General features: G+C 32.3%; 2 protein-coding genes and 1 long non-coding RNA gene across 5 annotated transcripts in view; all 3 read right to left on the minus strand.

Annotated features, from left to right (window-relative positions):
- Sdc (Syndecan) overlaps nucleotides 1-2,824 on the minus strand; it is a 401,883-nt gene extending 399,059 nt beyond the window's left edge. For both annotated transcript variants that reach the window (XM_088223598.1, XM_088223596.1), the window contains exon 1: nucleotides 2,594-2,824. In XM_088223598.1, the coding sequence (XP_088079724.1) occupies nucleotides 2,594-2,659 (66 nt within the window). In that variant the 5' untranslated portion in view covers nucleotides 2,660-2,824. The remainder of the gene's footprint in view (nucleotides 1-2,593) is intronic.
- A 2,216-nt stretch (nucleotides 2,825-5,040) lies between these two features.
- Nucleotides 5,041-7,869, minus strand: LOC148283388 (uncharacterized). The gene is made up of 2 exons (XR_015821865.1): nucleotides 7,742-7,869; nucleotides 5,041-5,423 (listed from the first exon to the last, which is right to left on the minus strand). It is a non-coding gene; the product is annotated as an uncharacterized LOC148283388 (long non-coding RNA).
- Nucleotides 7,870-8,508: 639 nt separating this feature from the next.
- On the minus strand, nucleotides 8,509-13,387 carry LOC148283389 (ATPase inhibitor mai-2, mitochondrial-like). Of its 2 annotated transcripts, none has more exons than XR_015821866.1 (3): nucleotides 12,887-13,043; nucleotides 10,569-10,930; nucleotides 8,509-9,506 (listed from the first exon to the last, which is right to left on the minus strand). XR_015821866.1 is itself a non-coding variant. In XM_088223601.1 (3 exons), the coding sequence occupies exons 1-3, from the start codon at nucleotides 12,931-12,933 to the stop codon at nucleotides 8,692-8,694; spliced, it is 315 nt and encodes a 104-aa protein (XP_088079727.1). In that variant the 5' UTR covers nucleotides 12,934-13,387; the 3' UTR covers nucleotides 8,509-8,691. The 2 variants fall into 2 exon arrangements, 1 of the variants encoding a protein (XP_088079727.1); XM_088223601.1 differs by having other exon boundaries at nucleotides 8,509-8,823; nucleotides 10,795-10,930; nucleotides 12,887-13,387.
- Nucleotides 13,388-14,798: the final 1,411 nt, after the last annotated feature.

Below are 14,798 nucleotides of genomic sequence, written 5' to 3' on the forward strand. Positions count from 1 at the left end.
TTAAAAAAAAAAAATTAACACTATACTATGAAGAGTGAAGAGGGGATGCGAAGGAAAGAAGAAGGGTAAAGGAACAATTGAAATATTTAGATAGTGACATTTCCATCATGACTTAAATGTAATCTTCTTTCTTTATTTTCAATTTCATAAACAGGGATTTAAATTTTGTTTAACTATAATGCTTCTATTGCCCCTTTCACCGTGAGTTTAATAAATTAAAGGAAGGGTTTATATTATGTCGGATATTGTCATTCTTCCTGAATGAATGAATGAATAAAACACTTCAGTGTAAAACCACCTTTAAAAATAAATATTTCATGCCGACCTTCCCGGAAATCGAACCCAACACCACAAGCATGGCAGGCAAATGGGCAGGCTACTACACTACGAGACGGACTTTTCATCGCTCCATTTCCTTGTTTAGGATTCTTACCTTAGAGCAGCCTTCGGATCGAAAGCACTCGTTCAGGAATCGTATTTGCACACAGAACTGCAATTTTCATCGGCCCGGACACCGGAATTGGTAATCAATATATACTGATATAAGTAAACGGTATATCCCCTCGAATCGTAATCTAGCCCTCACAGTCGTTAGGGAGACCGCATTCTTCGTGAAGCTCTTTCAAGATTTTAAGGCCAAATAAGTCAATTATGTTTATAAAACAGTTAAAATGCTCTCTGAACTGCGTTATTAAGAGTGGGCAAAGTTACCATAGATGACGGTACCCAATTATCCCAACGATTTGTAAACTTTAACCTCTAGTTGGATTGTGCGCAAATTATAGGGTTTTACATCCGCTCTGAGTCGCGGTCAGCGTTTGCTAGAAATAAACCATAGCAATCGTTTTATAGAAAAAAACGAGTAAAAGTACATTATTTAGTTTGGGTGCCTGAGTAAATAAACATAAGTAATTAAAAACAAAGCTTTTCATATATTTATACTGAGCTAAATATGTAATACTTTGTCATTTATTCTAATCTATTTCGTAAAATGTATTTTATCAGTATCCAGGCGGGTGAAAGATACAGTACTGTGCGTGAAATAAAACCAGAACCCTGGACGAGTGTTTTCGACTCGATGGCTGCTCTCAGGTAACCTTGAATAACGAAATCGAGTAGAGATAAGTCCGCCTCGTTGTGTACTGGTTGACGCATTCGTTTACCATTCATTCTTGGGGTCCTAGTTTCGATTCCTGGGCCCCGATTACAATGGGAAGTTAACATGTATATTTAATTTTATCTACAAAGTGAAATTAAGTTTTCTGTATGAAATCAGAATATGCATACAATTTTTTCTTCTAAACATGTTCAATTATAGGTAACCGATGAAAATACTTTAAATATTCCATCCAAATATACTCATTTTCGTATACAAATATCGGTTTTTCTTTATAGACAGTCGAATAACCCTGTTTACTTCCCATTGTAGGTAATCGGGGCCCTGGGGTGATATTCCAAACGCTCTCGCGGCCGTAGAAAACATTTTTATCTTTATAAAAGTGTTTTCTACGTGGATGTGAAATATTAATGTTAAAGGTTTTTTGAACTGCAATATTTTGGTGTTACTAGACTGGCACCTGGGCCCCGATTACAATGAGAAGTTAACAGAGTTATCTTCGATTGTTAATAATGTAAAACCGATTTTTTTTTCGTAAGAAAATGTGTATATTACATATATATTTTATTTACATGTTCAATTACCCGTTATCGATGAAGATACATCAAATTTTTAAACAAAATTTTACATTTTCGTTTAAAAAATCGATTTTACTTTACAGACAATTGAAGTTAACTCTCTTTACTTCCGATTATAATCGGGGCCCAGGGCGCTACATAAGCCTGAATACGCGGTTTGGTTTAAAGATGCAGTGCCTTGCGCACCAATTGTAGCGGGAAACGGAGTGATGATGATGATTGTTTCGTACAATTTGAGAATACTTCGATATAGTGATCGTTGAGGCTTGTCGATAAAAGTAATTGTCCAATTTCTGCACCACAAAAATCAGCAAAAAAACATGAAACGAGAATTAGATCGTCCGTAATATCGATGATTGTTTAAATTTAATTATAATTTTCTGTTAATCTACTGGAATGGACAAATATAAATATATTAATACTAATTTCAATATTAAATAGGACTACTAAATATAAAGAATATCCGTAATCAGGATTCTAGGAATAGTCGCAGTTTTTCTGAATTTCATTAAAGTATGCACATAGTAAAGGTGCATACTTGCAGTCAGCAATAAAATAATCTTTAGAAGTGCAAGCTAAGCTGGAGGTTTGTATGTATTATAAAAATAAAAGTGGTGCTCGAGTGAGACTTGAAGTTTGTTGACGTTCGTCCGCGTGTGCTATGTTTTACATCGGCTCCATAACATCTGCATGCATTCACCACGAAATAGCTGTCTGCAAACGGATCCTATAAATATAAACAAAAGGGGGCACATATGGTCCGCGGAGTAAACTTATAAATTGTTTCATTCAAGACGATCATTCCGCGTGGACTTGACATGTACAATGTATGACGAGAAGTGTAAAATAGGGTAGAGCGAGAGAAGAAGGGAGAAAGAACCATAGAAACTTTACTCACCTCTGTAGCTTGTGCATATCCTAGCAGGACAACACAAGACAGCCATAGACAAATCCTTAAATGCATTACACTCAATATTCACTCCGTGAGTCGAATATTTCGACCTCACTTATAGAAACCACAAGAGAATAGATCACCGCACAGTTTGTTTGATATGATCACATACAATACACAACACACGGAGCGGAATAAGGCGACACGACCTCCCGGTGCGAAGGGCAAAATCAAACTGGCGATGTCAGTTGCGCTCCTGTGTTCATAGCCCGTAAAATGCCAAGAATGTGCGCACGCGTTTGACTACCAGACACATCCCGTGTCATATTTGGGCGGCATCTTTGAAAACCACAATCTTATTTTTCGATCAGTTATAATTTTGTGATAACATTAACTCTTATAAATATCTTTTCATTTTTATGCATAAAATAGCTTTTCTCCTTCATCAAACACTTTTACTAAGTGCCTTAAAGATAGTGGATTCATCAATGGAACTATCATCTATAATCATTATTATTTTTAAAAGGACATGTTTTCTTTGTATGGTTAGATCTTTTATTTGTTTGCTAATATAATAATACAAATAAACGTCTAATATAATTTTTGTTAATTGATGTAATGCATTTATTTTCAAAAAAATATTTGTTATTTGTATTATTTTATTAAACATGGAAAAAAATACTAAAATTGATATGGCGGGAAAGTTACTTAATAAACCGCGCTAGTGGGTTACCCACTAAAAACTTTTTTTTTCATCCTCCTTCATGAATGCTACAAAGAGACAAGTTATGCAGTTATGAATCACGACTTGCTTATTTGTAGCATTCATGGAAGAATATGAAAAATATATTTTTAGTTCTCACAGTGACTCACAAATGCTGATTTTAAAATTACCTGGTTGTAGTTATCAATTCACAATATTATCTACCTACCTACTAAAATAATTCATGATAAATGTAGATAAGAACTCTTTGGGGTGTTTATCAAAATTGACAGATGTTTATATAATCAAGAACCTCTTTGAGAATGGAATATGAAAGTCATTTATAGGGCTTATGAGTTGTTGTTAACTGGCTAGCGGAAAAAGTATTTTAGTAAATCATGCGCATTATCCTTCACTTTTCATACTACGCAGTAGAATTAATTAGTTGAATGAGTTCGATACGGCTGCGTCATTGCACAATTATCTTCATAATCTTTACAGACTAACTAAGGGAGTCGGTAACCAGACCACTGAATATCCATATTTTCCTCTTCTCGAATCTCTGTGATCTATGCTGATGTCATGGCTATTATTGACGACTTAGTAAGGGTCAGTCAGTAAGTCAGTCATCGTTGAGGGCTAAACAAGTATTCCAAAAGAATTGCGTTGAAAATAAATATTAGAAAAACCAGCGTCACTAGAGTCCAAAACTATTGAGCTTCGAGAATAGGTGCCTCGGAAGAATTCTAGGTATGGGGTGGTTTGACTTACAAGGAATGTTAGGAATGTCAAAACAAGGCAACAGATGTAACAATCTACAGTGAAAATTAGGTGTCTGTCATTAGGTGGAGGCAATATAGCTGGGTGAAATATATAGTGCAGAGGTGTCCTGACAGCCGTAACTTAGGTTCTTACAGTCCTAAATATCCTTGACTTACTATCTAAAACTCTTACCTGACTTAGGAGGACACATAAACCACTAACGGAGGAGCCTGAAGGGACGTTCTGGATGCCATGTACTAACTACGGGGTGGATATTGATTAAGTAAGTAAGATTCAAACTTTAGTTAATAATACTGTTTTACTTTGCCAAACTAAGTGTTTTATAAATCTTTAATTTAAAACCCAGCGACGTAGAAACACTAAAAACTATAAATGTTCAAATGCAGATTGATAGTCACATGGTATAAGGGACCAACTGTAATTTTTTGGTTTTGAAGTGTTCAGGAGTTTTAGTTGATATTTTAGTAAATACACATAGGGAGGAAAAAAACCACACCAATATTTAAAAGGTAATTAATTGTTGAAAACAGGACACAAAACATTAAAATATTTCAGTTTTTTTAATGAATCAAGATCTTATTTCAGCTCTCCTGAAAATATCTTTATTTCCCCATCCGCACCCTGTGGTGAATAAAACATTGCATTGCTACTCCATTGCAACCTGCCTTGATAGTTTGCTGGCAAGATAAGATATTCAGTCTTACGCTTTCAGTGCCAGTCAATGGACAGTTAAATATTACTGAGTACAACCATCTCTTACTAGTATTTCTTGTCAACCTTGCCAGGAATCTAACTTGGAACCTGAAACATGATAGGCAAACACGCCACACACTACGAGGCGGACAAATCTACTCTCAATTTCCATCATCCTCGCGTCCAAGATTCTGGTTCTATTTCACAAACAAAACTGCATTCTTCATCTGCCTGAACACATACACATGGGGCTGATAAATATGAATGACATAAGTCAGACAAGAAATTCATTTATGTTGATCAAATAAATGAGATAAGAAACATATTTGCATGTGTTAATATTGCAAGAAGTAACATAAATTATATTTTTTGGCCTTAACTTGAGCTGTAGGTCAGACTGAAACATATCTAGAGCTTTGAATGAAACTGATCAATATTCCAACTCATGGATTCCACTTTAGATGGTTTTAGATAATGATATTCCAAAGGCTCTCACTGTAAATTTATAATTTAAAAATTCGGATGCTTATTATGACAGGCTTTGATGTATTTTGTCACACTTGTTATATCTTTGCACATAGCGTTACCATCTTTGAAACTGAGAAAGCTGGACTTAGCTGCTAAAAAAGCAGGACTTTTGGGTCGTAAGACCGAACGCTAAAAAAAAGGATTTTAGACTAAAAATTTGGTTAAAACACACATTTTTATATCAGAGTTCTAATAAGTATCATTAACATATTTTTCTTTGCCAGAAACCTGCTTTAAAAGCTCAGTTTTTTCAATAATTTTGTCATTAAAGCTTAACAAAACGGGCCGGACACAGTCAAATTTGGCTGGACAAGAGATCAAAAAGCTTAACGCTGTCCGGCTTTAACCAACCGAACAGATGGTGACGCTACTTTTACATTTTGTTTTTACATACTGAGTAAGCAGTTTAATTAGAAGTCCTAAAGTTGATTGTCCGTTATTTAGTCAGTACTTTGTACATATTCTTGACATTCACTAGAAATTGTTTAATTGAAAATTGCCTTTAAGAACTAACCGGCATGTTTCACAGGTTGAATAGTCAAATGGGTACTGTACCGTTGAAAAAATTGTGTTCATTGTAAATCAAATAATGCTTTCAAATTATAAATAAACCAAAAATAATAATGTTTAACCTGCAAACTAGTTTTCTAATTTTTAATTTGAAATACTTATTTACTGTTATATCCAGACAATAAATATGATTTTAAAAGTAGCAATCGGTACGACCTTTAATAAAATCAAGGTGTGAACTATCTTATTATCTGTTTACCACCTGGGTTAATTCAAAGCAACATTGTTTATCTGGATTAATGTCACATTAATCTGGTTGGTGTTAATTATATGGGGTGACATTCTGAAGTCCAACAGTCATAATCTGGACTAAAGTTTAGCCCGATTAACATTCTGGTGTCATTTAGTACAATATTTAGCACCCTAGTTAAATTCAACATAACTTATAACTTTTGAGTGGTTTTTATTATTCAAGCTGATGCTGTTTAAACATTGTATCATATGTAACAAAGTTTAACATAACCTTTACCTTTGAAGTAGTGTTCATAGTCTAAATTTAACTAGTTCAATTCTTCAGGACAAGAGTTACATTTTATACTTTTTGAGTGGAATGATTATATTAAAAACTTTGTTTTTAAAACCAGTTTCTATAGGTCCATAAACCCTCTTCTTAAGCAATCCAATTAATAATTATGCACTTATTTCCAGTGAAGCAATTTTTGTAATAATTAATACCAACTTTCAGTTTTATAAGAACACAGATAATATTATTACCATCTAATGTTCCTAATTGAAACAATTTTGAGTCAAATAAAAACACACAGCATACAAAAACATAATAAAATTAAAAAATTGAAAATAGGTAGCAATCGTGTAGCTTATATGCTATATATGTGAAAATGTTGATTGTAATATTTTAAATATGACCATTTATAAATGATATTTTATAAAAACATTTCAACGAGATGTTAGTTATTGAGACTAATTTTTTCATTGTCTAACTAAATTTTTAGTTCCATAATAAGTCAGTTATAATAGGAAATCATGAAAAATGTGTTGATAAGTGGTAAAAGCTTACTTGGAACGCCAATAGATGTCAATACAGTAAACATTTACTTTACTCTTCTAATTTGATATTAGTAATACATCCATAAAATTAAGAGAATACACCTTTCACACCTGTATTCATTGGTCGATGGTTAACATGGTTCAAATGCATTTTGTAGACATATAAAGGTACATTAAATATAATAAACCAATAAATATTTTATGGAAAAAAAAACAAAATCGGTAAAAACTGTTAAATTTAATATTAACCATATGATTTGTAATACCATAATATTACAATAATTTATTATGCAATACTTAATACACTTGATATGATTATAATCAAATGTATATATCATTTTAATTTTGGGTATTATTATTAATAATATGCATGCTTTCCATTATGTTGTGTCCCAACTCAACACAAGGCTCTTGACCCTATAGAGTTAGAGATAAGTGATTTTTTTGAAATATATGTATTTGCATAACTAAATGTATTTATTTACATTATTAGAATGGTCACATGTGTGAACAAAGTCAAGAATAATTGATTCCTTTGAATGAAATTCGTTTCAATAAATACAATTTTGAAATATATCAGTAAAAACAAATCAGTAGAATACTTACCCATCTGAAAATAGATTGAAATGGTTTGCTTTGTTGTTTCACAAAGAAGCAACTCTGTGACATATTCCTAGATAATACCAGAAGTAAAAAAATTGAAATACAATGAAATGTGGGAGAGATTCAATCAAAATATGTTTCGGCATTCTTTTTAAAGATTACAAAAACCAAAAAAAAAAAGATATAACATTTTATCCCTTAGAGATACGAGATAAGATACAAGATTCTTATGTATGTAAAAGTTATTAGTTAAAAGTCATACTCACCTACATCTAAGAATCAATAATATCTAAGGTCTTAGTAGTTGTACATTTTGATCTTGTTGTTTTGCATAATATATTTTAGATAACTGGTCAAATAATTGTCATAGACTGCACAACTTCAATTTCTTTAACTAGAACAAAGCAATTAGTTAAACTATGACACATTTAGATCTTATATTTATTTCAGATATTTGGTTGTCTGGATAAAGAGTAGATCAGGCCAAATAGGCAAAAAAAGTATTTTTATTTATAAGTTTTTCTAAGATAAATGTTAAAAAAAACTTGTTTAATATTTAGGGTATGTTTGAAAATAATGTTAAATGTTTCCCTCAGCACGGCACACCGCAGTGAGGGACATTATTTTCAATTTAAAAAATAAATACATAAATTGTAAAAGAATGGGTAAATAAATAGATATTACTTTTAGCAATGAACCGACCAAAGTGCATATATTTTTGTACTTAAAGTTTGTTTTTAAAAAATAAAATGTTAGTTATCTTAGAAGAGATGCTATAATTTTAATATACCTCTAAAATATATCTACTTATTAAGTTCCTCCTGTGTGGTGTTTCAATGTATTGTATGGCGAGTGATATTGCAAAATATACTTTACGATAATTATATTATTGCATTTTTACCATTTGTGTCTAACTTTACTGCCTGTGTGTTACTGTTATTGGTTAATTCTATTAAAAAATACTTTGCCAAAAGAAGTCATGCAGCATTGAAACTGATTAACAAAAAACTTAATGAATAGTAAAAGTCAAAACTAATTGATTGAATGGTTTTAATTTTATTTACAATAACATATTACAAATAAAATATCAAACATTGTAAGCATAGTAAAAATGTAGGTGGGATTGTGAACCAATTTATATAATGTTTTGTAATGTTAAAATGCCGAAATTTGTAAATAAGCTGTTTTCTTATGCATCTATAAATATATAAAATTATTAAGGTTTATCAAGATCTAGTTGTCTTTTTCTTTGACTTTCAATGGCAGCTTCCTGTTCTTTATTGTGCTGCTCTTGGACAGGTTTCTCCTTCCCCAGACCAGATTTCAAATCAGCTAATTGCTGCATTTGCTGCAAGAAAAATGCTTATGAGGTAGGTAGGTATATACGGGATGTACGTTCAAAGTGCACGGAAGGAATGTGGTAATATGTTTTGACGCTGCCTGGTTGAGTTTTAAAAAAAATTGGCACCTTTATATTCAAGAATATAATGTATTTGTAAGTCGATCAGCTAATTTTTATGTAAACTCACCCGGATAGTGTCACAACACACTACCTCTACCGCATTTCTTCTGTGCCCCTTGAACGTAGACCGTGAATGTAGGGACAGTTCAATTTAAGGGATTTGGGATCCCGTGATAGTGTTACGGATTCCGGGACCAGAGAAGCTCGCACCCCGCTGTACTCCAACTTTTTCTAACGTGGAAAATACCCCCAAAACGTTCATGTTTAGGTTTCATTAGGGCGAAAATTCATATATTATAAAAACGTAGACATGTTTTTTTAATCTGGGTACAATTTGTGTTTTAATTGATTTTATTTTTCAATCTAGATACATTTTCATCAAGTAATGCTACTCGTATGTTCTTTTTATCTATTTTTATTCAATATTTCGGCACACATTATGATATATAATAAAATGTATACACAACACTGACCATAATAGATCTAACGCCGAAACTTATAAAAGTAATTGATTAAAGCAGTTTGCTAATGCCGTTGTTTCTTAATAGTCCCGTATAGTTGTTTATGTCCTGTATGGCTTTATGATATTTTTTTTATTTTTGATTAACATTACTAGGTTTTCTTTGGTTGGTTCTAAAATAAAGCTGGAGCCCTCACATGATACTGCAACCTATAAATATAAAAACCTTGCCAGAATAGGTTTTTCTAAAACTTCTGAGTGTAGGCTCCTTTGATTATAGAGAATGAGGTACTCTATAAATGTTATAAAAAAATATATATTTTTAATTTATCATCAATTGGGCTAAAGACAGGATCTGAAAGCATTTGCTCTCTACCTAGCCCTGTTCAGGTTTAAAGACCTGGCCGGACTGGTTCAGAGGGTAAGATTTGCCTAATGAAATGAAAAATAATTTATGCCTTTTAAGTAAAAGTAAAAAAAACAACTAACTACCAACTACGTGGTCAATTTTTCAATGACATAGGTGTAGGGTGTAGGCATAACATAACATGGCTATGAAAGCGAGCATATATTTCACAGACTTCTACAATAATTAAAATAATGATTATTATGATCAAACTTAAATACAAAATTAATATGATTGGATACAAGTTGAGTGACTTTGCATGGACTATTTATTTGGACAACTTGTGTTTAAAGTATCATCACCATAATTATAACTCCCTTGTCCTTACCTAATGGTGCATTGAGAATCATTAGGAAACCGATTCCTATCTATCTTGAGTTTTTTACATGTCTTACATTTCAGGTGTAAATCCAGGGACTGTGAAATATCGTCGTTTAAAACCACCATTTGAAATAAATACTTCATGTCAAGCTTGTCGGGAATTGAACCCGAGACTTCATATATTTTTTTATTTTTATTTATTAAGGAAAAACATCAGTTGTTAAATAAGAATACAAAAAATAGTACATACATCCAGTTAAAGTTTTTCACAAATATAATGAGAGAACATGTTACACAGTAAAGAGAAAAATAATATTTTATATAAGACATGAAAAAAAAAAGAGCTCTTAAGAAGGTTAAAGGATGAGGAAATAGAGTGGAGGAGTGGTGATATATGGCTTATCTTCGCTCTATTAAAAGACACCAATACAAAGACACCAGTACACCAATACAAAGGTATTGGTGTACCAAATGCAGAGTATACCGATCATCTGTTACCTGAAGGTGAGGTGATCAGTCTCACGCTTCAGGTTCCACTTTTCTCCATTTTATTTCTATTTTCAGAATCTTTGCCTGTGAGTAGCCGAGTCTAAAATACTTCTCCAAGGTCCTGGCTTTATTTAATTTTATGATATTCTTCATCCACCCAGACACTGAATGTACAATATACCTGCTTATAAAAGAATTCCTCTTCTTTTCCGGCTTCCATTCTTCCGAACGATCCTCCTGCAGAGCGTATGGCCCCCCCTCCCCCTCCCCCGAGCCCTGCCCCAGATCCTAAGTCTCCCATCTGCCCGGAAGACAACCTAAAAATTATAATGTAGCATGCAAAAACTTTATCATTTTGTTTATTATGAAAGATAAAATTTCGTAAGATTTTTGAATTTTATTTTAATCAAAGTTTTAATATAATAAAGTAACTAGCATTTAAAACAAGGAAGAAAAAACTTAAGTTGTTTGAACAACCTACTTTGTATCATTTACATCCTCTCCTTTATCAAATACACATAAAAAAGTGACAATATGTTCAACATGGTAATGTCAGGCATTTACATGGTTTATAATACTTCATTCGCAGGTTTAAGTGATCACTTTTCACATTGTGAACATACACCATTATATCTATCTTTGAACATTTATATTTCCACAACTCTTTTATTTGTTGACTTTTGCCAAGAAAATAGCAGAAACCTTTATTGATGAAGGGAGAGATTCATCTGACCGAATTTTTCAACCTACTAGGCATCATCATCGTCATCAAACCCTAATATGCACCTTATGGTGCATAGGGTACTGCGTTGGTAAAGTACATGCAGTGATCAGTCTTATGCTTCAGGTGCCAGTCTAGGGTCACGATTACAAACGCTGTCTTCATCGGTATATATCGAGATGGTTTAAAGTAAAATTGGCATTTATGTACGAAAATGTATGAACATTTCAAACATCTTCTTCGAAAAAAAATTGTAGACATATCGACGCTGGAAAAAAAAAATTTACCAGTTTTTATCGAAATGTAGATCTTTGCCATAAGCATATTTATATAGCTCTTATCTCTTAAAATCTTTAATTTATTAAGTAGAAAAAAGGGTAGGAGGGAAAATGTTTTTTTCAACCTTCACAACTGCTGCATTCACCGAGAATGCATATAGAAAAATATTGGAAGAACGTTATTTTTTTGTGTAAAAAAGTTTGTTTTTGAATGTTTACAAACAACACTCGCTTTTTATAGATCCCAATCAGATAGTTTCCTTAAATTCCTTATAATTTCCATCCATTTATTTCTTTTTAATGGATTTTTCGTAATGATAAAACAATATTTACTGACATTTAATACATGTTTAAAAATCGCATTCCTACATAAAGTCCACCCCTGTTGGTAGAAGAGCAGAGTTTGGCATTTGCAAAAAGAATTTCGTATTCATAAATAATTTATTTTATGTTTTTGAATGTAAACATTAGCAAGTACTAAGGCACCTACTTAAATTCAATATTTAAATATTAATTATTTTTAGATTGGAATTCAATTATAAGCAAGAAACTAGGTTCCTACTTATCAATAAAAAGTTACACCTATTTTCCCTTTTATTCGAACAGTTTTTAGACGTTTTCACGCAAAATCGGGCATTTGGGTTTCAAATGAAATATCAAGCTCACGTCAAAATCGGCTGGCGGTTAAAGAACCACTAAATACGCGTTGGCCATGACTGAGCGTTTGGGCTCAATAAAGGCCCAAAATGGGGGAGGCATCTTCAAGACAGTGACACGAAAATAATGTTCAAATACTTATTTATTAAAATTCCCTGTTACCGCATATCCTGAATATCCTTACAATTAATGTAATCCAAAACACAAAAAATATAATGTATGTGTACATACCTAATTTTAACTAAATACAATTATCAAAGTTTCGATTGCGTTCATTTAATATATATATACGAGTAGGTACATAAATCTAGCAATAGAATAGCATTTCCGGGTTTAGCTCGTTAAATATAAAGTAAAGAATTTAATGAGTTATACTCTTTATCATATAAATTAATATTCACATGCTCAGGTAATCAATTTTCCATAATAATATCATTTGCCATAAACTAATATCATTTACCTGCCATAAAAATACCTACAGGAAACATGTCAAACAATTTCTATAGTAATATTTTTATTGTGTGCCTGATTTCCAAGAAGTATTTTACCCTGAACACTCTCAACTCTAAGTAGAGATTTTGCACTTAAATTATAAATATTCCTAATTATAAGTTTACCTGACACTGTTGAAGAATGGGCAGAAACTTTTAGTCAATTTGTTCATTTCAAATAGTATTACTCTGTCTTGTAATGCACAGTTCACTAACTCATTCGTTCTAAAATCCAGACACAAATATCACTGCGCAAGTACAGGATCTTATTTTTAGGTACTGAAAGTGCATCCTACAATAGAAGGCGAGTTATTTTCAACTACACGATCGCATCTAATCACTATCGAAAAATAATAATGATAAATAATTAAATTGAAATAAAAACTCTGTGTTTAACCGCTTAATATCAAATGAACATTTGAATTGGTTAATTTTTTATTATTTTAATTATAATATCTAATGAATAACCACATAATTAGTGCTACAAATATAAATTTTATAATTATGACGTTTTAAAAAAGTCACGCATTACTTTTTTGAGGTTCCTGCAGCAAAGGCAAGCATTTAAGAAGAAAGCGGTCACTCCTGGCTCAAAGATGATACACTTGCCATGTCTGTCTAGACCATGCTATTACCATACATACTGTAATTTCAAATAGTTTCTTAGGGTATGATGGTTCTCGTGTGTTGTGGAGTGGTGTTTTGGGGAGCCATCTGGCGCGTTATTGACGGTGGAAATGCAAAATTTACGAAGCGACATGTAGCAACTTTAAAGAAGAGTGTTATAATTACGTAAATTTTCAAAATTCACAATTTTGTAATACCCCAAAAACGATTCTTTTTTACAGCTAACCGAGTAAAATTAACCCAAAACAAAAAACGTTGTTTTTTTTTACTAAATAATGTTTAACTAACTATGACGCGACGTGACATTGTAAGGCTTAAGAGGAAACGCGGTCTGACTTGTACAATACAGCACAGTAAAAATATTCGATATTTTTTTCTCACGACATAATATGTTATTTATTTATTTCAAACTTCAAGTACAAAGAATAAGTACTTTAGCGGACTTATTGCTTAAAGCAATATCTTCCAGCCAACAAAAAAACAGACTGGTCAAAAGAAAAGTTGGTCTAAAATTTGTACTAAAAAACATAAATACTAGTATACAGGTGTTCTTTAAACCCTGTCACATCCGAAACCACAATGATCAATATGGGCAAGAAGACATATTAGCATATTTAAAAATATATTTAGAATAAAGAAAAATTTTAAAAATAAAATATTTGAAAAACAAATGGTTGCTTACTTCTGCAGGAGAGAGGTGAGAAGAGCGCGGCGCAGTATCAGATTCTCCCCTCCCCCTCCTCGTTTCTCCCCTGCAGAAGTAAGCAACCATTTACTTTTTTTGATAGGTAGTTAATTTTTTAAAATTTTATTCGTTCTAAAAAAATATTTTAATGTGCCAATATATCTTCTTGCTCATACTGATCATCGTGGTTTCGGATGTGACAGGGTTTAATGAACAGCCTGTATATCAAAAGATATATACATTTAAAAAAACCTTATTAATTAACAAAAAGCAGCTGTTTTTCAATTGGGAGATGAGGCTTGCGAATATTAACTTTTTAAAAAAGGTACATTGTGTTGTACATATTAAATGATGAAGAATGTGGAATCAGATACTGAGTTTGGAAGGAGAAAAGGGAAAGAAAAAGGGAAAAAAAAATGTGTAAAAAAACTGTAAAATTCAGAGAGTTCAGGATTCTGAGGATATATAATAATGTTTCTGGCGTTCCTTGAAGGTGGCTAGAGAAGGTGCACTTTTTATGAAGAAGTAGCTCATTCTAAAGTCTTGCAGCTTGAACGAAAAAGGAATAGCTGAAAAATGAGGCGCTATGTCGAGGAATGGAAAGTGTGATCTCCTGAGAAGAGCGCAGCGAAAGACCACGATCAGAAAGGTAAATGAAATACTCGGCAAGATATTTTGGAGCGGAAGGGTTGTGTGAGAGATTGAAAGTTTATGCGCTGATAAAAA

The sequence above is a fragment of the Micrasema longulum genome, unplaced genomic scaffold (genome assembly GCF_059751315.1).
Source record: "Micrasema longulum isolate JH-2025_06_02 unplaced genomic scaffold, ASM5975131v1 h1tg000243l, whole genome shotgun sequence".
NCBI classification, from domain to species: Eukaryota; Metazoa; Arthropoda; class Insecta; order Trichoptera; family Brachycentridae; genus Micrasema; species Micrasema longulum.

Coding starts and splice junctions, on each gene's coding strand:
- LOC148283389 (XM_088223601.1), bottom strand. CDS start 12,933: ATGAACAAATTGACTAAAAGTTTCTGCCCATTCTTCAACAGTGTCAG. Junction 10,931..12,886: donor CCATTCTTCAACAGTGTCAG/GTAAACTTATAA, acceptor TATAATTTTTAG/GTTGTCTTCCGGGCAGATGG. Junction 8,824..10,794: donor AGGAATTCTTTTATAAGCAG/GTATATTGTACA, acceptor TTTTTCTTGCAG/CAAATGCAGCAATTAGCTGA.